At 47.3% G+C, this 26921-nt stretch overlaps 1 protein-coding gene and 1 pseudogene across 6 annotated transcripts in view; one reads left to right on the top strand and one right to left on the bottom strand.

The window, feature by feature from the left end:
• The window catches only part of PTPN3 (protein tyrosine phosphatase non-receptor type 3), a 142939-nt gene that overhangs the window by 44929 nt on the left and 71089 nt on the right, over positions 1–26921 (top strand). For 4 of the 6 annotated variants that reach the window (XM_077912852.1, XM_077912851.1, XM_077912853.1 and 1 more), the window contains one exon: positions 22736–22890. In XM_077912852.1, coding sequence (XP_077768978.1) covers positions 22753–22890 — 138 coding nt within the window. In that variant the 5' untranslated portion in view covers positions 22736–22752. Of the gene's footprint in view, positions 1–22735; positions 22891–25205; positions 25323–26921 lie in introns of those variants that run through there. The other 2 variants (XM_077912855.1, XM_077912854.1) reach the window with 2 other exon arrangements.
• Positions 14646–14989, bottom strand: LOC144321551 (ragulator complex protein LAMTOR5 pseudogene; annotated as a pseudogene).

Here is a 26921-nt window from a genome sequence, read left to right as displayed (position 1 = left end):
CTTCACACTCTGGCTCCTCTCCTCTTTCTTCCTGTTCTCCAGTCTGAGAAAACGAGTGTCCTTTGGCTCAGGCTTGCCTCTTCACTTACAGCTGAAGGCTGTCGCCCCATCACCTGGGAAAGAAAGACTTCCCCGAGCCCAGCTTCACCATTAGGTCACCACCCAGTCACTCTCTTCCCTTTTACTGCCAGGCTGGCTACAGGAGGAGTCTGTGGCCCCTGAAAAAGATTTGCTCTCACCTGTCAACACAGACCTCCTGCTCAGTTCTGTGAGTGCAGATTTTCTATGCCTGTGACAAAAGATGTAATTGTTCTAGATTGTGGTAAAATGCACCTAAGTGTACAGTTCAGTGGCTGATATTAGGTGGCAGTCATGTTGGTGCGCTCCTGTCACCCCCCCGTGCACCACATGCCACTCTTCATCTTGCAAAACAAACTCCGTACCCATTAAAACACTAACTTCCCAGCCCCCAGCGACCACCCTTCTACTTTTTGTCTCTGTGTGTTAGATGATTCTAGTTACCTCACATACGTGGACTCACACGGTATCTGATGTTTTATGACTAGTTTATTTTGTTTAGCATGATGTCCCCAAGGTTCATCTGTGTTACAGCATGTGTCAGAATTTCTTTCCTTTTCAAGGGTGAGTACCATTCCGTGGAATGCACGTATACCATATTTTGTTTATCATTCATCTGTCACTGGACACTTAAATTGCTTCCACCTTTTGGCCATTGCAAGTAATGCTACTGTGAACATGGGCGTACACAAAGGCGTCCCTCTGGTTGGGACTTGCAACCTCAGGCAGGGTGTTGAAGCATTTGTATAGCAGTCCTGACTTTATCTACCCCAGCGTCCCCCAGCTGCCTCTTGACCAGCACTGCCCTCACCATGATGGTCAGAGACCACTCACTCATCGAGACCAGTGGCTGGTTCTCATGTCTCAGCCTGCTGGGTCTTTGTGCAGCGGGCTGATTGCCCCTCCCTCATACCACGGCTTTTATGATGTGGCTCCACACCCCCCTACACACACACACACACACACACACACACACACACACACACACACACACCATGGCTCATCTTGTTTTCATCCTTCTGCAAATGTTTCTGGGTAGACTCACCAGATGCCATCATCAGGGCCTCACAGGACCAGGTCATCTCTGGGCAGTTTTGGTCATATGTGCATCACATATGAACCTCTCCATGAGCGTCCCCAGGTCCCTCCTCTGCACCTTCTTCCTTAAAAACACCCTCTCCATAAGTGACAGGTCTTCCAGGTTAGAAACCCAGGGACATCCTTTCCTCACCCCCACACCTGCACTGGACAGATCCTGCTCATTGCACCTCAGACATTCCACCTCCAGCCTGCAGCCTGCCCTTCCTTTCTACCCACTCCCCCACCCTCCCCACCCCTGCAAAAAAGTGGGTTAGTCCCTGTGCTTCTCCCATTTGCCTTTACTCTGGCTTCCTTCCCCTTCTCCCCAGTAGGTCCCTCACACCTATACCTCCTTCATATTGCTGCCAAAAAAATGTTCCCTACAAAAGCACCTAAGATCACCCTGTTCCCCCCATCTGGCCTTGATTCCCCCGTCTCCAACCCCAACCCCACAAGCCAAGTGCTGTAAGCCCAGGGCTTCCCAAGCTTTGGTGTTAAGTTGCAGATTCTGCTTCTAGGATGTCTGGGGTTGGGCCTACAGTCTGCATTTGTTACAGGCTCCCGGGTGGTGTTGAGACTGATCCACAGACCACACGTTGAGAAGCCAGACTCTGGAATAGATCTATGTTTCACAAATAAAGTTCTACTAACATATTTTCAATCTATAAATAATGCAAGAATTTTTTTAATGTTGTGGTATAGTTTTAATGTTTTCTTTTTTATACAGTTCGTCTTTACTTTCTCAATCATAAAGGCTGACTCACTGTTGCAGTGATTACTTGCACTTTAAAGACATTTTAGAAGACAAAGAAAGGCTTCCATTTTTTAAGACTTACCAAATAAGTCAAAGTGTGTGAAAGTACAGGGGTCTCGAAGATGTTTTCCTCTTAAAGAGCTGTATACTCAGGGTCAGGGCTCCCTCTTAGCTTCTGCAGGGCAGAGACTGTCTCTTAATCAGCTCCATCCCTAGGGCCCAGCCCGGACCTCCTCAGGATGTTAGCTGGAGGCGAGGAGGAATCTGGGTCTTCCTCCAAGAGGAGCTCATCATGGAAAACTGTTGGTGTGATGTGCAATGCCTAGGTGGGAAGGGGAGCCTGTGCCCCCGGCCCTTCTGGAGAAGGCGCTATCCATCCTAGGAAGAGGGAAGGGATTCCTGACAGCTGGCCCTGGTTGAGGAGCACGTTGGCCCTCATTTTATGACTCTTAATAAGGCTTTGCAGAAGGGAGCCGATTGGGAGAGATGTGCTGGTGGTTTTCTGGGAGCTGGGCTTCAGCGTGGGAGGGGAGAGAGGAGGCCTTGGAGGGCTGAGGGCAAGGAGGCAGGGAGTACCTGGGAGAGTCTGACACCAGGAGGGCAGCAAGGACCACGGGCAAAGAATCCTGTACATGGGGGTGAATTGTGGGATGGATGTAGCCATTTTTGACCAGCCTGCTCCAAAATATTGCTACCTTCCTGTCACCCAGTAAGTCTAAGCTCTGTAGTCTGTTAGCAAAGTGTTTCATGACCTGGCATCTCCCGCTTGTGGGACCTGGCTCCTGGGCCAGTGCACATGGGCGGCCTCAGCCCAAAGCCCACATTCCACAGTTTTCTCTGCAAGGCTGCAGGGCTTGTTCTCTCATGGTACAGGTGGTAAGCTTGGGATCCTCTCTGGCCCCCTCCCCCACTAACTCCGTGGCCCTAGTTGAGCTCCTAACGTCTCAGTTTCCTCATCTTCACACTGGGAATGACAAGTATCTCCAACTCACCAGGTCCGGGGAAGTGCTTCTCCCAGTGGCATCATGGTTTTACTTAGGAGCTGCAAGGTTTTCACTTGCTGCCTGCCATCCTGTCTCCTCAGTAAGCTTGACAAAAGGACCATGGTGATATTTGTCCACAGGTGGAGCCAGAGGTCGCAGCTGGAGAGAGCTGTGGGTGCTGCCCTGGGCAGGGTGGGCCCCGAGGTGGTGCCACGGTGGGGGGTAGATGGGAAGGTCCTTGGAGCTGAAGACACAGGCGCTCTGGGGGTTGGGAGTCCGCTTGTTGTGTGAATGATAAAGGCACCAAAAGAAAAGATGGCAGCTGGCAACAGTAAAAAGGAGGAAGCTGAAGACCAGGGGGACGTTGGATTGAGGTGGAGAGCAGGGTCCCTCAGACTTTAACTTGCATACAGGAGGCTTCAGGTCCTGTAGCTCTGGGGTGGGGCCTGAGATTCTGCATTACTAACAAGCCCTCAGGTGACGCTGATGCCAGCTGCCTAGAAACTACTCTTTTGAGTGGCATTGGTCTGGAACGTGACTATGGTAGGGAGGAGGCTCCTGGAGAACATATAGAAAAAGCAAAATAAGCGCAGCTGTACCCCTTTCTCTTCAGCTCCATGGAGATACCTTGGAGTGGCAGGTGCACTGAGGTGTCTGCAGCCTGGCAGCTAGATTGGAATCAGATTGTGGTGATGGTGGAGGAGGGGCAGGAGGGGACCCTGAGAGCTCTGAGATCAGCGTTGAGTTTTGACTTCATTGCTTGATAGTTCATCCTTCAAGGTCTAGCTTTGCCAGAAGAATTTCCATAGAAGCTGCCTTCGTCGCAGGCTGAGCTTTGGTCACAGCCTAGACAAGGCCCAGCGGCCAGGGGCACACAGCTGTTTTCAGAGCACTGCCACACTGAAAGGCGATTATTTGATTATTCATGCGTTTCTCTCTCTGACCAGCCTGTGACAGCCAGAGAGCAGCGAGCTGAGACAGCCTCTTGGTCACCTGAACCCCAGCCCTTGGCGTGGAGTCTGGCCGCAGGTGGGGCTCATTAAATGCCTCAGGTATTAGGGACGAAGGCAGAATGTTCAAGAAGGAAGCGTGTGTAAATCCCTGTGACCGAGAGAGCAGGGGAAGCAGGCACTGAGCTGAGATGGTGGGAGAACGTTGGTGTGAAGGAAGGAAGACGACTGAAGGAGTCTTCAGGACCTTAAGTAAAACGCCAGGAATGTCTTCTGAAGATAGAATGGGGCCTCACGAGGGACAGCTGCTGGGGATTTGGGCATCAGCTCTGCGAGTTGGGCTGCGTGCTCTCTAAAGGAGCCAAAGGCCAACCAGGGGATAGGGATTTCAGCCAGGCACCCATTGTCTTGGTCTGAGGTCCAGGAGCAAACTTGCTTTTCTTCTCCCTTCAGGAGAGGACAGGTGCCCAGACTTAGGCAGACAAAGGATAAAAAATTTCAGCTTCATGAGCCTGGGCAGAAGCAGCAGATTGAATCAACACGTCAGGGCTGGAGCATATTCATAGCCCTTAGCATGTTGAACCTCCCTACAGAAGGGTCCTGCGGGGTAGGGGTCCATTGGCTCCCTGGACCTCAGTGCCCTGCGGGGTGTGGGTCCATTGACTCCCTGGACCTCCATGCCCTGCGAGGTGGGGGTCCATTGGCTCCCTGGACCTCAGTGCCCTGTGGGGTGTGGGTCCATTGGCTCCCTGGACCTCCATGCCCTGCGAGGTGGGGGTCCATTGGCTCCCTGGACCTCAGTGCCCTGAGAGGTGGGGGTCCATTGGCTCCCTGGGCCTCAGTGCCCTGAGAGGTGGGGGTCTGTTAGCTCCCTGGACCTTCAGAGGCTCCCATGAATTGGGGTCAGCCTCATTCTCCTGAGTTGGAGATGGTGTCTCAGATGTTGAGTAACTTGCTCAAAGCCACAGAGCTGGGAAGTCGAGGAGCAGGCCTGGGGTCTGAGAGCTGGGAGAGTTGGGTGGGGCAGCCCAGCCTTGGAGCAGAATTTCTGGGGGAGGATTGGTTGCAGGTGTGGCTGACAAGGCCCAAGCGCTGGCTGCGGTTGGGAGGGGAGTTGGGGGCAGGCCAGAGGAAGAGGAAGAAGCAGGGTGGGGTGAGTGCAGACACAGGAGAGGAGGACGGGAAAGAGGAGGAGTGATGGACAGAAGGAGAAGGAGGTGGCCAGACTTGCATACTCTGGGGGCCAATAAAATATCAGGTGACAGCTTTTTTTTTTTTTTTTTTTTTAGGTTCTATCAGTTTGATTTTCTTCAAATTCATTATTGCTTATTATAATTTAGGAAATACAGAAAGGCTGAAAGGATAGGAAAACCTAGCAATTATATTTATGGCCTTGAGTTCCTTTATAATTATCTTTCATAGTTGTATTCACTGTAGATACACTGTAAAAAAAAAAAAAGCCTTTTTTACTTAATATTGTAACATTTTCCATTGTGTCACTATGCCATTATGAAGTCTTCATGGGCATCCTGTGCCTGTTTTGTGATTTACCTACCTAGCCCTCTACAGTTGGAAATTAGCTTTTCTGATTGTAATTCTCAATGTGAAGCGTTGTTGGGAGGAAAATCTTGGCTGATGACTTTCATGTCTGGCTATATCCTGGCTACTAATAGGTTCCTAGGCATGAAGTCCGTCAGACCACCTCCCAGCATTGTTGGGATGATCTTATTGCTGACACAAGCCTTCTGAAAGTGCAGGTGTAAGCCCTGTGCACATTAGTTGTTTGTTCACTCACTCCTGTGTGCATTTCACAAGCATTTATTAAGTGCCTGTGGGGAAAGGCTCCATTTTCTCTGGCCAGGTCAGCAGAGGAACAGCTGCCAGCATCTCTGGCTTGCCTGAGACGTGTGGGAGTGTTTGATCACACACGGCGTCCCAGCCCCGCAAGCCCCCGCCAGCAGGGACAGCCCATGGGTCCAGAAGTAAACTTGCAGGCTTCGTGGCTGCAGGGTCCAGGCAGTGCTAACCATGAGTTTGGAGCTGTCTGCCCTGCCTGCTGTAATGCTTAGCGGTCTGGTGAATACTGGCCATGCTGTTCCCCACTTTACCTTCTGTTCATGCATGCCACAGACACCTACTGAATACTTCTGTGTGCGAGACACTATTCCAGGGGTGAGGGGTACAGCCCTTAACTAACCAAAGTCCTTGACTTTTAAGAAACTACCATTCCTGTAGGAGGGAGGGATGTGGGAATTGTGAGGAGACAAGAAATAATACATCCAGTGGTGATAAATGTTAGGGAGAAATAGGGAGTTAGAATGACAGGAAGCCCATCCTGATATGTAAAATTCGAGCAGACACAGGGAGAGCGCAAGGGTGGAGGATGTCTGAGGGAAGCAAGCTTCCAGCAGTGGGAATGAGCTGGGCATGACCTGGGAACAGGCAGAAGGGCAGAGTGAGAGCAGTGAGGTGCTCTCTAGGAGGGCAGGAGATGGACCTTGTAGCGTAATGAGATCTAGGACCCAAGGTTCAGTCTTTTCACTAGGAGGCTTTCCTGCTATTTGAAGCAATTCAGACTAACCTCCTACCTTTTTGTTGCTTATCTATGGCGGGTGATCGCCAACGCCTGTGTTGGGTGGGGAAAGTCGTGGAAGCTGAAACCCAGACTTGGGAAAGTCAAGACTTCCGTTGGCCCTTGGGTCTCCTCTTCTGTGCGATGTGGAATGTGAGCTAGGAAATTGGTAGCTGGGGCTTTCCAGGGCTAGGACTCCATTAAGTGCCATTAGTTAAATCTTGGTTATTTCAAGTTAACTTATTAGAGTGTATAAAAAATCGTTGACAGATGTTTCTTTTTTTTTTTAAGATTTATTTTTATTTTTTTAAAGAGACCAAGTATACGAGCATGAGCAGGGGAAGGGGCAGAGGGAGAGACTCTTCTGGCAGACTCCTCGCTGAGCTTGGAGCCCAACATGTGGCTTGATCCCACAACCCATGAGATCATAACCTGAGCCGAAACCAAGAATTGGACCCCCAACCAACTGAGCCACCCAGGTGCCCCCATAGATGTTTAGTTCTTAGTAAGTGTAGCCTGTCAGATTTATTACAAGCAAGAGTGCTCAGCTAGCTGTGAGTACTTGCGTAGTGCCAGGAAGGTGGTGGGGATGGAACATGCCCCCCAGTTTATCCATTCAGTCACCCATCCATCTTGCAATTATCGAGCACCTAATGCATACCAGGCAGTTGGCTGCCTACCCCAAAGTGGTGATTTATTAAGATTTTTATTTATTCATTTGACTGAGTGAGAGTGCAAGCAAGGGGAACAGCAGGGAGAGGGAGAAGCAGGCTCCTTGCTGATCAGGGAGCCTGATTTGGGGCTCCATCCCAGGACCTTGGGATCATGACCTCAGCTAAGGGCCAACACTTACCAATTGAGCCACCCAGGTGCCCCTCACAGTGGTGATTTTTAAGAGACCCAGATTTCTGTCTTCATGCATTTTATGGTATAGTACAGCAATGCTAGCCCTACCAGAGGATCATGGTGGGGAGGGACCCAGGTCAGAAAGGGCAGGGCAACCCTACCTCACACCATATACAAAAATTAACTCAAAATGGATCAGTGACCTAATATGAGCCAAAGTCCTAAAACTCCTAGGGATAATAAATAAATCATGACCTTGAGGTTAGCAGTGGGTTCTTAGATATAAGAAAGCACGAGCAAAAGAAAAATAGATGTACTTCATCAAAATTAAAAACTTGTGCGTCAAAGGACGTTATCAAAAAAGAAAAGGCAACCTACAGATTAGGAGGAAATACTTGCAAATCCTGTATCTGGTAAAGGTATATTCAGGGTATGTAAAGAACTTCAGTAACTCAACGTAAATTAAGATAACCCAAAATATGGACAGAGAACTTTGAGTAGATGGGTCTCTGAAGATCTACACATGGCCAATAAGCACATGAAAAGATGCTCGACATCATTAGGCATCAGGGAAATGTGAATCAAAGCCATAGTGAGACACCACTTGACGCCTACTGAGATGGCTATAATCAAAAAGGATAAAAAGTACGAGAGCAGATGTAGAGAAATTGGAACCCCCTTCCATTGCTGATGGGGAATGTAAAATGGTGCAACCTCCATAGAAAAGTCTGGTTTCCTCAAGAAGCTAAACATAGAATCACCATGTCCCAACAATTCCACTCCTAGGTATATACCCAAAAGAATTGAAAGGGGGCTCAAATAAATGCTTGCACGGAGATGTTAAATGCAACACTGTTCATAGTAGCCACACAGGAAACGAAGTGTCCCACAAATAGATGGACAAAATGTGTCTCTGTACAATGGTGTATTATTATTCAGCCTGAAAAAGGCATGGCATTTTGACACCTGCTACCACATGGATGAACCTTGAAGATACTATGCTAAGGGAAATAAGCCAGACACAAAAGGACAAATAGTGTCTAATTCCACGTATATGAAATATCCAGAGTAGGTAAATTCATAGAGACAAAGTCGAGGTTGCCAAAGGTTGAGGGAGGAATGAAATGACGAGTTATTGCTTAATGGGTACAGAGTTTCTGTTTGGAGTGACAAAAAAGTTTTGGAAATAGTGGTTGGTTGCGCAATGCGGTGAATGTAATTCATGCCCATCAATTATATGCTTTAAAATGGCTAAAGTGGCAAATTTTGTGTCCTGTTTGTTTTACCACAAGAAAGACGGAGGAGAAGCAGTGTGAGGTTTGGGAGGAGCATGACTGCCCAGAGCCTCTCAGTTTGATTCCCTTCCGATTTCCCTGCACACCGGATCAGCTCAGGCTCCATCCTTGCCACCTGTAGCCTGGTTCTCCTTTGATATGGAAGTCAGATGTAGAGTGTGGTTCATGAGGGACACCTTCCCATCCCCTTTAAATGTGTCCTTCCCAAGTGCAAAAAGATTGTTCTGTCTGGTGGAAAAGACCAGAAAACAGTACATCTGGAGGCTTTGCCCAGATAATCCTCATCGATTATCTCCTCCTCTGTTTTGCCATTTTCCCTGGGGAGGTGGGGGGAGGGGCCTCTTCCTGTCCCCTTGCTGCCACATGTCTCTGGTGCTTTTGCCCTAAAGCAGGGCTCCTACGGGGCCCCCCCTTCCCTGACCTTTGTGGCAGCCCTTGGTCACGTGCTGCCTCTCTTCACATTTACTATGAGCTCTTTCAGAAGTCGGAGCCCTACAAACTAGAGTCACCTGGACACCTAGCCATGGTTATATGATATTACCAGGTGGACTATTGTAAACTGTCACCAAAAAAATACCGATGAAGTGTTTGAAATACCTGAACAAATGTTTGATATGGGATAAGGAACATGTACTACTAAAAAAAAAAAAAAAGCCCCCAATCAAGACAACACCGTCCCTTGGCTTGTTCTATCCAATGTGCACGGATCTCGGAGCACACCTTGTGTGGCAGCTCGTCCGCATAACTGCCACCTCCTTCCCCTCCAGGGTTAGCTACCTTCGGGTGATGGGAGCCACCTTGACCTTCACAGCCATGCAGCTAGATTCTGTGTTGCTTGCATACCTCCCACAGCTCGCTAAGAGCAAGGTTTAGATGCTGTGCAGCTGCCCTCCCTGGATCCTCCTGGAGACCCAGACCCTGGCACACCTCGAATGCCCCACCCCACAGCTGTCCTCCTGAGATCCTTGGCTTAGAGCTCCCGTCCCTGAAGGTGAAGGGAAAGGGTCCAGGTGAGCTCAAGTTCACTAAGAAGCCCAGCCTCCCGAGGGCTGCAGTGAACCTGGGTTTCCATCGGGACTCCTCCAAGTTCGAGGATCCCTGGAGGCAGGTGCTGTGGAAGGGGGCACTGGCTGCGTCGGGACGGACCTGTCACTCTCAGGGTCTCCCTGGAAGGAGAGCCCTTGGTCACAGAGGTCCCAGGCCACCCTGAGGGCCTGGCCTCAAAAAATGAAGTGACCTACTCCTGTTCTCCTGCTGCTAATAATTAACCGGGGTGGCTGCCTGTGGAGCTGGACGGGCCTGTAGATATCATGCACACGCACTCCAGCCCACACCTTTTGCAAAAATGAGAGGAAGTCCTTTACTACGGTTTCCTCAACCCTGAGAGTTGTGTGCCGCGTCTTAACTCCTGTCTAATCAGCAAGACCTTGGCGATCCAGGGGTACTTTGTGCTCTTTCTTTAAAAAAATTTTTTTGAAACACCTGTTAAATCAATTGTGTCATCTTAGAACAGAGGGATTAGGGTAATAAATACCCAAGTCATTACTCAGGTTTCTGATGTTGCAGAATTAGGGGGAAAAGGTCTTCTGGACCATTTCCTCCTTAAGAGGAAATCTACCAACATGTGAGCTATAGGGAGTGTTTACCAAGATTATCTCAAAAGGTAAGAACATACCTTTAGTCAGTAAATTACAGAGTGTCGTGCTTAAATGGGGCCTCACCATCCCCCCCACCCCCACCCCACCAGCAGTAGTGAATCACCAGTAATTCAACTTCCTTCCGGGTCACGTGGGCCAGCAGACTCACTGGGCAGGTGTGTGGTGCCTTGCACTGTGCTTGGGCTCATCACCCCGTTTGGAGACTGTGACCTGAGCATGGCTAATCTACCAATCTGTAAAATGGGAACAGGAGTATTGCCCACTAGGCCATGGCAGAGTGAATGGAGTCAGGAGGAATGGATGCAAAAAAGGTATTTAGGAAGCTCTGAAGCCCTGTAGGACCCTCGGCTGTTCCTCAGGACAAGAAGCCTGGGGATGGCAACGGTCCAGGGACTACAAGTGAGGTGTTGGAATGGGTGGGAGCATCAGTGCTCCCAGCAGCTGGCGGTGCCTGCCGTGGGCCAGGCAGGAGGGCATTGCTCCTCAGAATTATTCACCTATGAGGACACAGACTTAAACAGAGTTCTTCTGACCCAGGGGCCTGTCATCTTCCGGGTGGCAGGGCAGAGACTGGAGCTCAGGTCTGGCTTACTCCTTACTCTGGGCCCCCAGGAGCCCCCATGGCAGTGGTGTTGCTTTTGCTCTTTGAAATCAAAGAACTGACTTTGTATTTGTACAGTCCCAGCTCCTAGCGCGTGGAAGGCCCCAGTACAAATAAATGTAACCCAGGGCAGCAACCAGATACATTATTTGCATTCAGATCTTCCTAAGCACTGTTACTCTGATTAGCATTTTGGCAGGCCCTTATAAATCTTTTTTAGAATCTATGCGATTTCCTTTCATTAATCTTCTGACTCCATCTCACCAAACCCTAAAGCCCCGGCTGATTTAGGCTGCATAAAAATACATCTTATCTGGGTTTCTAGAGACGCCCGGTTACGTACCTAATATAACCCCCGAGAGATGGCCCCTCGGGTTAAAACCTTACAGGCAGGGGGTTCTAAAAGCTGGGAGGAGCCTTTGGCGGGCTCCAGAGCTGGGAAATCCGTGAAAAGAAATCAGTGAAAACTAAAGAGAAATGGAGCAGCAGCTTCCCGGGCCGCTTGGCTGGTTAGTGACCAGTGGGATGATGCTTTCAGGGGGAGGGCTGGAGGGTATTTTTCTGAGTTTCCTTGAGATAAAATGATGGCGAGGGCTGCTGGTGGTTGAGGATTGGGTTTCTCTGGCCAGGCCACCCCTGGCTTCAGACTCCTTGGCAGGAATAAAGCTGGCAGCACGGTCCTGGTGTGGGAGAGTCCAGCTCCTTGGCTGGGATGAGTTGCGATTAGCACATCTCAAACCTTTCAAAGTGACTTTAGCTGTTTTCTTTTCCGCAGGCTTCTGCTACTTTTGGCTGTAAAGGGGTGGGGGCTGGAGCTCAGGATAGAAATACCAGGGACTGACACCCAAATGGGCGTGTCTCTGCCGCCAGGGCAAATATTAGCACAGTATTTTTGTAAAGTTTATGCAACTTGATTCATGTCCCTGTAGAGTAAATTTATTCCATCCTGTTTTCCAGTCTGTTTGGGGCCTCATGGAACTATCCAGAGGGAGAATGGAAAGAGACTGGTAGCTTAATTTTCGATGGAAGCGGCTCAGTATAAAACATTCTATTGTCTGTATTTTGAGCTTTATGCATTGCTTTTTGTCCATGCCTATTCTTTTATCCCCCGCCCCCTTCCAACGATGGGCCATTCTAGTGTTTTTCAAGAACGAGGTCTCCCTTCAGAATTATTTCCCATGAATAGTCTGAGAAATCCAGTTTTAACAGCGCTGCCTTGAGTGGGCTTACATGCACAGAAACTTAACCTTGGCATCGTTAAAACAGAAGTCCTAATAGGAGCATGGTCTTGGAAGCTCGTGGTGAACCCATCCCACCTCCCCCAGCGCCAGCCTGCCCTCTGCAGCCTTCTCACTGAAGGTCTGATCCAGCCCCTCTGCTTGATCACCTCTGGTGACGAGGAGCTCCCTCTCTCCTGACACAGTCCCTTCCATAGTTGCGTGGCCTTTACTGTTCCAAAGCTCTTCCTTATGTTGAAGGGAAATCCTGTTTCTCTTAACCTTCTACCCATTGAACCCTTGGGGTCTAAGTAAACCAGTCTAATGAGAATAGTAATAAGTACCTTCGATTGGACCCAGCTAGGTGCCAGTTAATGCGCATACATACTCAGTGCTTAAGACTTTGGAAAGCAAATTTCTCCCCTTTTACAGGTAAGGAAATGGGTGAGTGATTTCTAAATTCATGCAGCTACCAAGTGGTTAAGCTGGATTCCAGCCCACATCTGGGTCCATTGTTGTTGACCTCCCCGAAGCCTAATCTCCTGGAAGCGCCTAATCTCCCTGAGATTTCTCTAGGATACCAGTTACTCCTTAGACACTCCCGCTAAATCTCTTTCTTTGGAGATCATAAAATGTGTTTTCCCCCCTGGCTTTTGCATATGTACTGTGTTGGAACCCATTCTACCAAGTAGACTGTTATATTCTGCGGAATTCCCCCACGAGACCATTGTGGACTGGTCCCACTGGCCATCCCAGGCAGGTTGGGAGCCCTTCTCCTGTTCCTCTGGTGTCCTGGGAAGCCATCTCCCTTAGACACTGAAACTCCAGGCACCTTACTCTCCCCGCCTCGCCCCTTCAACCCCGCCTGACACAGAGCAGGTGCCCAGTAAATGAACATTGAGAAATGGTCCGGAACTCCTTTGCCAAAGTAGTAATCAAGGCTAAAAGTAATTATAAACAAGATTAAGGGTCTGTGAAATTGTAGTCCCAGTCCAACTGGGACTCTGTGGGACTTTGGCCAGTCGTTGGGAAGATGTAAGAACAGCTTGTCTGGGAAGTCCTGGCAGTCCTTTTCCTCAGCATGGTTTGGTTCAGTCTCTCTAAGGGCTGGCAGGTGTCCCCCCCTCTTTCTTCCGGGAGGCAAGCTTGCTGGCCTCTGTAGTTTCTGGGTTCACTGAGGTGACATCTTAATGGGAGAAGTTCACTAGGCACTGTTCAGAGCCTTACCTGTGGGGAGACCACATCCCAGCCTTCTCATTTCTCTGTAGCCCACACTACACAGGTGCCAGAAGCATCCACAAGCATGCTGAAAACAGCCCTGGGAGCTCTGAGTCCTGGGAAATTTGGGGATGGGGGTGCAGTTTAACACTGTACCATGATAACATTTTTTAAACATAAACAAAAACAACCCGACCTTCTAAAAAAATCTCACTTAAAAAAAAAAAAATCTCATGAAAGGGCACCTGTCTGTCTTGGTCAGTAGAATATGTAGCTCTTGACCTCAGTCAGGGTTGTGAGTTTGACCCCATTTTGGGAGTAAAGATTACTTTTCAAAAATTCTCGTGAAGATAGTGTTAAAAGTCAGAAGAGTGATCCTCTCTGGGGGAGGTCATGTTGGAAAGAAGGCATGGGGGGGCTCATGCCAGGCTTCTTGAGAGCTGTGCACTAAGGAGTTGTGCTTCCCCTCCCCTCCCCCATGTGATCTTTGAAGGGGGTGGTGATAATGACTTCATTTATTAGACTCACAAGTCTAACATGAATTTTTCTCATTGCTTGGGGGCAAACTTTGTGTTGAGTTCCTCAGGATCTCATTGCCATCCTGAAAACTTTGCTCAAAACTTTGCTCGTAAGAGGTTGGCTTCTCTTTATAACAGCGTTCCCTCTTTGCCCAAACTGCATGCAGCTCCCACAGAGCTCTTTATCTTGCCCTTCAGGGAGCTTAAAACTACTTCTTGTTATCCTCCCAGTATCAAGTATAACTCTCTCATTTTGTTAGTTTTGCAAGTGTCATGGTGTTGAACCTATAAATAAACCCCGACTCCATAATAAGAAAACTATTTGGCATTTTGAAGTTGTAGGAGAAGGAGGGTGCTAATTACCGGTCTCTGTTTGAATACAACTAATCCTACAAATTACTCCACCCTGCTTCCCAGGGGGCTCCGGTTTGGAGATCCACTCCCTGAACAAATTACAGGATCTATGGAACAAATGATTTGATCCCAAGACTGTACTTCTGGAGTGTGAGGATTAATAATTGCAAGATAATTTGAGTATAGAGCTGTGCTATTGAAGTGACTTGAGTGAGCATCTTCTCTCACGTGATGACAAATAATGTGACATGTGAGAGTTAAGAGCTTTCATAAATGTGTTCATAGAAGCTTTATTTTTCCTCTGACCAGATTTATTGAACATAAGAAAATTCTATGTATAAAGTGACCTGGATGTGCTGCTTCAAAACATGATCTTTTCTTACTACTATTCTGATAAGTCAGTCCATTGAGTGTCAAAAAGCAGCTTACTCTAAAATTAACAGAAAAGTGCCCAATGCACACTAAATAAATGGCTTAACTACTGAAACTTTAGTCATTCTACAAGATAATTAACATAGGATGGAGCCCCTATGACAGGCTGCTGGAGAATTGGTGAGACGTCAAAAGGCCACTTTGTGCACTGCCACTGTGATGTCGTGTTTCTGGATCATAATGTTCCCATTATCTGTCTCTAGACACACCACAGGAATATCAGTGGGGTCTGAGGTCAGCTTAGCTGCTTGCTGGGCTAGAACAGATACCACCACAGCATGCTCATCGGACAGGGTCCCATTGCAGCTCAGATTAAGTCCTTGTGAATCTGTGCACAGGACTCCCCAACAGTGGATGGATTCTTCATGGTATCCTCCAAGTGCTGCTCCACGTGGCCTTCATCCTGCTGCCTTACACCAGGCCCAGGATGCATTTATTTTTTTAATATAAATATTACTTTTATTTATGCATGCCCCAAATTAAAAATAAGTCTCGTGCACCAATACTTCCATTGTCAGCTGTGATCATTTTCAAACCAAGCTTTAAGCTTTAAAAATGCTATTTAAAAATTAATTCATCTGTTAAAAAAAAAAAAAATTCATCCTGAGTCTCTATGCCAAAAAATGAGTGCATTGGCTATAACGTTGAATTAGCAATATGAAAATGCCACCCTTCATAGACTTATTTTTTTCTAATTTAGTGATACTCGTAGTGATTGTTTACATTATAAACTAGTTTTTAAAAGAAGCCTGGGTATTTATCTTCGTATTGTTATGCAGTGTCGTACTTTGGATATTAAAAAAGCCAAGAAGGGACAGGGGTGGTGATTGCCAGAAAGTAGTGTTGATAAATTTATGGAAATTGGTCATGAGGAAAATTAGATTTCATGTACCAATTGTAATTTTATCAATTGCACATAATTTGAAATTATTAAAGTGAAGGGCGCCTGGGTGGCTCAGACCGGTTAAGCATCCAACTCTTGATTTCGGCTCAGGTCATGATCTCAGGGTTGTGAGATCAAGGCCCATGTCGGGCTCTGTGCAGGGTGTGAAGATGGGCGTGGAACCTGCTTCAGCTTCTCCCCCTCCCTCTGCTTGCACACAAGCGTTCTCTCTCTCTCTCTCTCTTTCTCTTTCTCTCAAAAACAAATTAAAAGGGACGTCTGGGTAGTTCAGTGGTTGAGCACCTGTCTTCAGCCCAGGGCGTGATCCTGGAGTCCCAGGATCGAGTCCCACATGGGGATCCCTGAATGGAGCCTGCTTCTCCTTCTGCCTGTGTCTCTGCCTCTCTCTGTCTCTCATGAATAAATAAATAAAATCTTTTAAAAAATTAATAAAATGAAATAGTATATATGGAAGTGTTTTTTTTGGAAGTGTTTTTTTACGGTATATGGGTTTTTTAAAAATAAACTAAAATCACTGATTGGTTGAGCTGAGTTTCGTTAAAAATATTTGCAAAGCCTAATAAATCACAAAACATGTGCATCTCTTTTCCTTTTGTCACTTTCCTTCCTCGCCACGGTAGTAATTGACTTTGTCCCCCATTTCTGAGGAACTACATTACAGAAGGCACTGCTGTCTTTTTTATAACTTGGATATTACAAATTGTCAAGAGTCACTGTGCAAGATTGTGAACTAATTTGAGTGAACAAGCCAAGACATCTGGTTACGTAATATCAAGTGATAGAATCCTTTTTGAACTAATATTATTTTCATGTTGCTTTCTTCCTCTGTTATGACAACAGTGCTAATCCCAGCACTGACATATAGACTGGAAAGCCGGTGTTATTTCAACAGCGTCTTAGGAAGGGCTTCCCCAGACTGAGTAAGGGGACAGCTGCTAAGCTACAGAAACTCCTGTTAGCTCTGGGAAGTGATTTGTAATGTAGGAAAACTGACCCAGCCTGGGCTGTACCGACCTAACCAAGCCCCTTGGCTGTAGATAGGGATGCTTATTAAAAATGTGACTTCTTTCTGACAACTAACGCAAGGCAAGGTCCTGATTTGGATCCTGGATCAGGAGGAAAGAAATCAAGGATGTTAGAATGATTTGCAAAACTTGAATATGGGCTGTGTTACATAAGTGCTTTATCAATGTTAAATTGGCTCCGTGCAGTAACTGTACTGTGGTTTGAAAGGCCCTCGTTCTTGAGAGACATGCTAAAATATTCAGAGGTAAAGGGGCATGATCTTGACACCTTCTGAGTGTTCAGTAAAAAGCATAAGGGGTGGTGTGTGTGCAGGAGAGAAAGCGTGTTGGCAAAATGTTAATTAGATCCAGGCCGATAAGGGTATATGAGAGTTCTGTTTTTCTATAAGTTGGGGGAAAAAATTAACTTTTAAGATGCAATTTCCTTGGTCCTTACCAAACCATAATTTCTGTGGGTGGTGCCCAAGGATCTATTTTTAACAAATTCCCCCAGATGATTGAATCAAGCACATTGAAGTTTAATTTAAGTCTTTGGTTTAAAAAGTCTCGTTTTAATCGCTATTTCTTTGTTAGCTTAATTACTGAGCATACATACATTCTCACAGTTTGATCTGCCCTTAATCTAGCACTTAATAAATAAATCCCCCATCTAGGCATTTATAAATCTTTAGAAGGGAATCCCCCACTTCAGAGGTGTTGGAGGAACTGTTAAGCCTGGCTGTAAAACAGACCAGAGCTAGAAGCCATCATCCTATGCGAGATGCAGTCAGCCAGCAGTCGGGAGGTGGTTTATGTTCTCCTCTGGGCATGCAGTGAAGTCTTGAGTGGTGTGCATTTGCCCCTGAAGCCTTGGTTAAACCATGAATGCAGCCTGACTGCTGTGCATTTGCAGGGAAGAGGAGGAGAAGGCAATATTGGTGTTTGATGAGTCATCTCTCTAGCATGGCTGATGATCCTTGAGTGTTTATTACTTTTCCACGCTCTCCATCAGGCATCTGTTGGGGCTTAGAAATATCCTCCCCACCTCCCAGAAGCTGTTCTGAGTTTACCAGGGAAGAAGAGTTAGGGAAAAGGAGAGAATTGGGATACAAAGAAGGCCTTCTGTATCGTGAGGGATTTTTTTTTAAGTTGAACTGGGATAAAAAGGAGGGAGCGTGGCTGTGCCTGTTCCCCTCCAGGAAGGAAACAGGAAGTCCTAGGGTAGGAGGTGAAGTGTTTTCCTCTCGAGCCCACTAGATGGTAGCATCGGCCTAGGTCAGCTTGATGAGTATTCCGGTTGATTCCTGTATTGAGCCACTTGTGGTTCATTTGTAAGGTTTATTCACAGACCAGGTGTTAATAAATCAGAATTGCTTTCTTTTTTTCTTTCTTTCCTTTCTTAACTGAAACATGCACTCTTCAACTAGAGGCCTAACTTCTTATTTTGGGGGGGAAAAAAGGGTATGAAATAACCTTAACACTTTCTTTTAAAATGACCAAAATGGAATTGAGTTGCTTTCCGACTTTGTCTAATGGAGAAGAGCATAGTTCTCTCCCTTTTTTTTTGTCTGTGGTTCATGAGCTTGTGAAAGAATAGAGTTCCCCAGGTCTATGTGTGGACTCGGGAAATCAAGCCTCACCCTCTTCCCCATCCCAAGCTCCAGGGCAGACAGGGAGCCCAGAAGGGATAGTGTTGAAGCCTTGTTACCCACCCCTACCCACGAGGGCTCTAGCAACACACGTGCCCCAGATTGCCATACTCCAGGCGACGTGCTCCTGCTCCTGGAACCCGAGTTTATAGAGCAGCTGATAGGACTGTCACACAGCTATTGTATCTTTTAACCTTAAAAGCTGTCTTTATTCAGGTTTTAAGAAACAGAACATGGGATCACTGGGTGGCGCAGCGGTTTGGCGCCTGCCTTTGGCCCAGGGCACGGTCCTGGAGACCCGGGATCGAATCCCACGTCGGGCTCCCGGTGCATGGAGCTTGCTTCTCCCTCTGCCTGTGTCTCTGCCTCTCTCTCTCTCTCTCTCTGTGTGACTATCATAAATAAATAAAAATTAAAAAAAAAAAGAAACAGAACATTTGTATATCTTAGAAGGTATTTGAAATCAGCATTGCCTACAAAATCTGGAATCTAGTTGTCACCTGATGGCATTAACTTAGCATTTTTAATGAGATGCCTTTTATCGAATACCTAGTAGGTGTCTCACATTGGTTAGACACTTTACACATGCTAACCCTAACACCCTTGGTATGCACTGGGGCCCAACTGTGCACCAAGTGAGAGGTGGCCTCTTCCTATATGTCTGGCAAATACAGTCTGATAAAAACTATAGTCACAGTAGAACCTTTGTTGTGCCATACAGATACTGAAGCCATAACAGATTGGTTTTTGTTTTGAAAAATGTGAAGAGGGATGCCTGGGTGGCTCAGCGGTTTGGTGTCTGCCTTTGGCCCAGGGCATGATCCCGGAGCCCCAAGATCGAGTCCCACATCAGGCTCCCTGCATGGAGCCTGCTTCTCCCTCTGCCTGTGTCTCTGCCCCCCGCCCCTCTCTGTCTCTCATGAATAAATAAATAAAATCTTAAAAATGTGAAGAACAAGCTTGGCTTCCATATTATAAAATGGGTCAGTTGCAGCTGTAATCACTTGTGGTTGGGGAGGCCGGTGTGTTCCTGGTTGGGGCTGTGGCTTTGTTTAGAATGAAGAGGCTTATAAAGGAAGCCATAGAAAGCCTGAGTTCCCCGATTGCTGTGGCACAGGAAACAGGCCAGTCAGGCAGCATCCATTGTCTTGACCCGATTGTTTAAGATAGAATTTCAAGACCATCTGAAAACGCCCCTTGGTTGTTCAGCATGAGGCTTGCTCTGATCAAGGCTTGCTGCAGGAACAACCGTGGGAAGAACATTTCTGCGACTTTCATGAAATTCCTATTTCCGAACGTTGTCATTAGGTGTCAAGCCCTTTTCTATTAGCAGAGATCGATGTGTGGAGGAAAAAGTGTCTCTTCTGGGTTACTGATGTCCCTTGTCAGCTGGCTATGTGACTGTGCTGGGGGGGGGCGGTCATTAATCATGGTCAAGTTACTAAGTCCCACTGGTACCCACACTGGTGCCAGCTACGTGGAGCTGCTCAGGTGAGCAGCAGTTTGAAAATCAGTGCCCGCGATTAGCCCGTCAGTCCATGGTACTGTCACTTGGAAACTCTTGTTCAACAGCACCTTTGGCTTTTTCCATCCAGGGTGCTGGTGTGACTAGCGGTTAGTTTTAGCTGTTGTGAGGAACTGCCCTCCTGTTGCACGAGTGCACCCTCAGTGAGTGGCTCCGATCCCGTGGGACCTGTGTTCTGTGACCCTCCGAGACACATCCTGAATTTCCCTGAAAACCCACTCCTCTGGCCATCGACTGCCTGGCCCTTCCTTTGAGGGCTTCCCAGAGGAAAGTCATTCTGTGCCACACCCCAGGATGCTGAATCACCGTCCACGGGTGTGGCCAGGACAGGCCTTTTTTTTTTTTTTTTTTTTTTGGAAAGCTCCCCAGGTGATACTTATGTGTACCTCCCACCAGGAACCGCACTTACAATGATTCTATTCTATTGTATCTTTAAAAAATATATAGCCCACCTGAAATTCTTAGACAAAGATTAAATTTGACATTTTTAATGCAGTACGGTTAAGGTATTATGGATCACATTTGTAGTCTTTTGATGACTTTTGCCATTACTCAGAAAACGCATCCCTGCCTCTGATGACATTTTCGATGGAAAGAGCAAGGTGGAGGTGGTGGGGTGGGCGGGATTGTGTAAGTGAGACAGTAAGTTTTCTTCCGCGGCCCGTCCCAAGGATTTGTTTTGCTGGTATTAGAGATTTCCCTGTGCCTGACTACAGAAGGATGGAGGTTTGCCTGGAGCTCCTTCAGGAGCAGGAGGACAGGGGACCAAGTGCACCTTCCCTCCTGGAGGCTCTACCTCCTTTGGGTTTTAGCTTCCTGCAGCTGAGCTATGGGCCTGTGGTTCCCTGAGGCTTCGATTCTAGAGGCATGGCTCTGCTTTGTCCTCCCCCCTCACTTGCTGCTGATTCCCAGATCTTGATCTCTGGCCCTGCCTGACATTTAGAGCTGCTTTTCCAGCGTGGACCCTGGAGCCATGTGGGAGGCCAAGAAATGCAGACTCTAGGGCATCACTCAGATGCACTTGAATCCTAGTTTTCACCTGATCAAGGTCCCCAGAGGGTGTGTTGTGTGCCAGGAGCCCTGGTCTTCGGGATGTCCCCACCCTCATTCCATCCTCCTTTCCTGCTCCCACCAACCCACGTTTGTCTGTTAGGTAGCACTGTTTCTCCAGTGCTTCCGTTTTCGTTTCATCCTTCCTTTGTTCAGCTCTTTATTGGCTGCCTCCCAGAGGTGGGTGTTGGGAGATGCAGTGAGCAAAACCAGAGCTGTTTCCTACCCTTGTGAAGCTTAGCTTCCAGTGGCAGAAGGAGATCTTACATACCTCACCAGCTATGACTGTGGAATTATGACAAGCATCGGAGAGGAGAGTCAGTAACGCAAATGGAGAGTAGTTAGGGACACCAGGGAAGACTTTGCTAAGGAAGCGATGCCTGTGCTGGGTACTGGGGCTTGAAGAGGAACAGAGAGAACTTTCTAGGCAGCGGGAATTGCATGTGCAAAGGCCCAGCTCATCATAGAAAGTTTACAGAGAATTAATTAAAAAAAGAACATTAAATTGCACTCAAGTCCTCCATCTTTATCTGTTCTTCCATCCAGCCTCATCAGATTTTAAACCTTCTCCATTCCCTAAGCTGTGGAGCTAGCCCAGGCCCTTGGCTTTCCTGCCTGCGTGATGCGGCCCTGTGCTCAGTCGCACACTTCCTCAGTCTTATTTAGTCTCCCATTCTACAATTGCATTTGCTGGGAAAACCTCTTTCCTCGCTGTTCCCTGAGTACACCAAAGTCAGATTGTAGACTAACTCCCGCTTCATATGTGTGTTATTTTGAGTGAATTTGATATCAAAATATACAGAAAAGAACACAAATAAGAATGGAGCTTGATGGAGCTTTACAAAGTAAGTACACCGGTATCATCAATACCCAGATCAATAGATAGGGTATTATAAGCTTCCCAGAAGATCTCTCTCTCTCTGCTTCTCTCTTTCTCTCTCTCTCTCACACACACCCTCACTTGATGCGGAAGTGACCACGCTTCTGTCTTCTATTAGCATTGATTAGTTTTGCCTGTTTCTGAACTTTATGTGAATGGGTTCAGGCTATTGGTAATATATCATGTCTGGCTGCTTTTGCCAACATAACATGAGAAGAATCCATTTGTTTCTGGCCTAACAATAGTTCATTTATTTCCTTTGCTATAAGGTCATGCGTGGTATGACTGTACTGTAATTTCCCCATCCTATTGATGGGCATTTGAGTCTTTTCCAGTTTGGGGCTATTATAAAAATTCTCATGCGTGTCTTTTAATGGATAAATCTACATTCTCCTGTGGGGAATGTGCCTGGGAGTGGAATTATGTCACAGGGTATGCGTATGTTCAGCTAGTAGTAGTAAATACGGCCAGTTATTTTTCCAAAATAGTTATGCTAATTTTCATTCTTACCAGTCGTGCCAGAAAGGCCCAGTTGCTACAAGTGCTACCACTTGGTTTTGTCAGATTTTATTGTAGCCACTCTTGGTGGGCCATATAGTGCTATTACTTTGTGGTTTTAATTTGCATTTCTTTGACGACTAATGTGGTTCCCATTTTTTACAGATCGCTTTGTTTTTTCTCTTATTGATTTATAGGAGTTCTTTATATATGCATATTGCAGATATCTCTGTGGGTTGTCTTTAAGTGGTGTCTTTTAATGAATGTAAATTATTTAATGCAGTTTATAAGCGTCTTCATGTTAGATCATTTTTACACCACAGTTCTGTAAAAAAAAAAGTAGAATACACAAATATACATTTTTAAAAAATGATAAAAGATTAAAAGCCTGGGAAATAGAAATTAAATTTAGACCGGGGAGATAAGACACACAAATAACCCATATAATTCTATTAAGGTATTATAATTGAATAATAAATTTTGCTTAGAGCCACTTAGAAGTCAAAATTCAAATGGAAACATGGTCTCTTATCTGGTTCACATTCATTGTGAGTTCTTCAGTTTTATGAGGGGTCAAAGCAGACAAGGGATGGATGGACTGTGAGGTGTATCCACATGTAACAGGCAATTTGATTGTCAGAGAGCTAACAGGTGTACCTTCTGTTACAGGTTATTCAGCGATAGTTATGACCTCCCGGTTACGTGCGTTGGGTGGAAGAATTAATAGTATACGCACCTCAGAACTACCCAAAGAGAAAACTCGGTCCGAAATCGTCTGCAGCATCCGCTTCCTAGATGGCTTGGTACAGACCTTCAAAGCTAATGTAAGTTCTCCAAATTCAATGTTTTCTAAATTAATGCCACTGGAAATAATTGTTCTTCATTTTATAAGCCAAGAGATGAAAACTATTTTAAAATGAAACCCTGAGGGGGTGCCTGGGTGGCTTAGTCGGTTAAGCGCCAACTCTTGATGTTGGCTTAGGTCATGATCTCATGGTCCTGGGATCGAGCCCCAGATCAGGCTCTGCACTCAGCAAGGAGTCTGCTTGCCCCTCTCCCTTTGCCCCTCCTCCAGGCTCGAGTTTTCTGTCTTTCTCTCTGACTCTCATAAATAAAATTTAAAAAATAAAATAAAAGCTTGAGATCTCAGTTCTTGTATATTGATATTGAACTGGAAATAACCCTAAAAACTTTGCCCACATTCCTGTTCACCTGGAGTGTCTTCCCCCGCCCCCCCCCCCCCTTGGTGACATGAACCCAGAGACTCTTTGATGTTACTTCTTCTCTGTAACATCTTCGTCAGCTTCCTGAATTAGTTCTTCCATAATGGTGCCCTGTATGCTTTAGTGGAGCCCATATCGCATTTCATTAATAGTAGTTATAATCACTAGATTATATGTTCTTTAAACCGTGAGCTCCTCAAGGACAGAAATAGTATCATTTCCCCCTGAGCCTGGTCCAGAGCCGGGCACTTAGGACATGTGTGAGTGGATGGGTCCAATCTGAAGGGTGGTGAGACAGTTCCACTCATAGATGGCTGGGCTCAGGAGAGCCTGGCTCCTCCCACCTCAAGCCCACGACAGAGGCAGGACCAGAAACGCAGCCTCCAGTCTCAGGAGTTGCCTGAGTTGCAATAAGATGCCTGAACTGTAGCAGTCCATGCTGCCTCACTCCACCCCAGTCACTGCTTCAGCCAATGACCTCTGCCTCCCTCTCCCATCCTCTAGCCAGGCCTGAAGGGGTCAACCCCAAGTCTGGACTGGCTGCCAGCATCTGCCCCAACCTGGAAAGTTCAGTGTGCAAGGAAAGGGGTCAGAAAGAGAAGAGTGGGAGAAAAAAAAGAGTGGGTACAGGAGAACAACTAGGGGTAATAGAAGGCACAGGACTTGAAAGGGTAACAGTAACTGGCCCCTGGGTCTTCCATTCCCACCTCTAACTTTGCCTCCCGCTGGCCCCAGGTCACCATGGGCCTTGATGGCTGAATAGACCAGAGGAGAGTGCTGCTTACAGGAGGTCGCAGCATGGTGGGTGCTCTCAGAAGGTCACAAGTGTCTCTTCCACGTGCTATAAACTGACAGTATAAGTCTGGCTCCTTTGTTAAAATGTATGTTTTCTGTCTAGGAGCTATTTCTTCGCTATATATCTTCCTCCTGACAAGAACATGAATGTTTATCTAACATGTTTACTGAGCACCTACTATGTGCCAGGTTTCACGCTGGGTATAATGAATATAGCAGGGAACAAAATGGCAAAGTATCTGGCCTTTTAAAGGTCACATCCTCGTGTGAAGAAATGGACCATAATGAAATGTGTATCAGGTGGTATGTGCTTAGAAGAAAAATAAAGTGGGATGAGGAGGGTAGAGCATGCCAGAGCAGGACAGGGGTGGGATTGTCACTCTACAGAAGTGATCAGGAAAGACCTCACCTGAAGGAAGTGCAGGAAAGAACCATGTGATTCTCTGGAAGGGAAGCTTATTCCTGGTTTTTGAAAAGAGCAGAGCAAAGGTCCTGAGGCAGGATCCTACTCAGTGTAGTTGTAGTATGGACACTAGTATGTCTGGAGTGGAACGAGCAAAGGGGAGAGTAGCAAGAGAGGTCAGAGGTAATTGGTTTCAGGATGGTCAGGGGGACTGTGGGAAGCCTTATGGGTCATCCTGAGGGCTCTGGCTTTATTCTGAGAGAGGCAGCAAGCATTGGTAGTTTTGGGCAAAGACCTTACATAATCTGACTCATGATCTCACTCTAGATCCCCGTCAAAAGTGGACTTGATGAGGGTGGGGTGGCAAGGGCTAAGAGATTATTCTAACAGTCCAGGGGGGTTGGGGAGGAAGAGGGTTGGTGGACACGGTGGTGGTAGTGTGGAGGTGGCTAAGAGTAAACCAAGTCTGAAAATATTTTTGAGGGCAGAGCCTGTGGGATTTGCCAACAGGTGGAATTTGGGATGCGAAAGGGGCCTGATGGTGACTCCCAAGGTTGTTGGCCTGGACAAGCAGCATGATGGAGTTGTAGTTAAGAGATGGGAAAGGCTGTAGGAAGGGCAGGTTGGGGGCTCTGTCATGGACACATCTGAGGTGCCTGTTCCTCATCCCCATAGAGATGGTGATACACAAAGAAGAAGGTTCCGGGGAGGGTCTAGGCTGGGATACAGATGTGGGGCTTACTAGGGCGGAGATGGTATTTCAAGCTACGAACCTGGATGAGGTCCCCTGAGAAGTGAGGACAAGGAAGATAGGAACATGGTTCAGCGTCAGAAGGTTAGAGGGACGAAGAACAGGCATTACAGGGGATGGGGACAGACTGTCCCGGAAGGGAGGAGGAGAGCAAGAGCCAATGTCTGAGAATCTGGGCTAGGAACCTCTTTAAGGAGGAGTGATGAGCCCTGTAAACGAGGATGAGGAAATCGCCTGCCCAGAGCGATGATCCTAGAACACAGCCTGGCGCTCAGCGGGCGCCCTGTCTTTCTTGGTCACAGGCACCGCTGTTCGTGTGTGACTTCCCCAAGCCGCCAGCAGTCGGGTCAAAGCTGACTCACGCTGAACTTGAACCTGAGGGTTCTGGAGGTCTGGTGGCAGCTGAAACCCCATTTGCGTTAGATTTTCCACTTGCAGGGATCGTTGGCACCAACTCTTGAGGCATCATTGGGAAGCTGGCCTGGACATCCGTTCTTAGCCTGGCCCAGGGAGCAAGCTGGTCACGGACAGTGACCTGGCGTAGCAAAGATGACCTCTTGTGGGGTGGGGAACTGGGCTGGGAGGCTTGTTCTTTATAAATGTGTGCTTTATTGTATTTCAGTTCCTTTTGAGAACTTGGAAACTTGGGCAGAAATACTAGAAGGGGGGTGAGTTACACACTCTACAGGGGAGATGCGGCGCCATGGGGACGTGCAGGCTTTGACAGCCAAGGGCCTGGAGTCAGGCAGGCAGACCATCCATCATCAGCTGATGGCATATGGCATGGAGCCTCCCAGCACCTCTGTTTGCTCACAGCCAAGGGGATGCTGGTGATGCCTTCACGAGTAGCTACAGAGAGTAGAGATGGTTTAGGAAAAGTGCACCTCGTATCATGGCTTGTTGCGGGTGTTCAGTAGTTATTTACCTTTTAAATACAAAATCCTATAGAGATTTTAATAAGGGGAACCAATAGCTCTTTGATGCACCAGGAGAGTAGCTCGTAATTCAGGAGGAGAGCATCTCATGACTTGCAGTATGTGGCCTGGGCTGTCTTTCCCACACTGTCACGATTCCCTCGTGAAGGAAGCTGTCCTGGGTAGAGGAAGCAGCAGGTGCAGGGCCCTCGGGCAGGAAGGGGGATGTGTTCGGGGAAATGGGTGTATCTCCTGTTCCCACACTTATGACCGAATAATACAAGATCCCACCAAAGAAAAGGTTGCAGGAGGGGGCCTGCCAGCTACCTAATTCTCCTCTTCCTGGTCCCAGTGGCCTGTTTCCAGGTACATCATCTGCTCTCAAGCACTCAAAAGAGGAGCTGTCATTTGCTTGTTCTACGTAGTCTATTTCTGAGTCTCATTGTCCTTAAGTCAATGGCTTGGTTCAAAAGATTCCTGAGAAGCCTGCCCGATAAAGGAGAATTTGCGATTTCCCAGCGGCACCATGCTGTCTCCCTCCCCTGTGCCTTTGTACCAGGCCCTCTGCTTAATGTTGCCTTTTCTTAATTTCCTCTGGAAGGGGACGGGTGACAGCCCTGTCACCCGTCCCCCTCCCGGGTCAGGAGTTGCTTCCGCTTGTCCCCAGGTTGAATTACCATCTGTGTCTGTTCTGTGTGTTTACTGGGCCCAGAGTGTCTCACGGCACTTGACCGCATCTGACACACCACGTCCTGGTCACTGCTTCCAC

Source organism: Canis aureus, chromosome 10 (genome assembly GCF_053574225.1).
Source record: "Canis aureus isolate CA01 chromosome 10, VMU_Caureus_v.1.0, whole genome shotgun sequence".
NCBI lineage: Eukaryota > Metazoa > Chordata > Mammalia > Carnivora > Canidae > Canis > Canis aureus.
The sequence above is the reverse complement of the archived record's forward strand: the minus strand, read 5'-3'. Positions and strand labels throughout refer to the sequence as shown.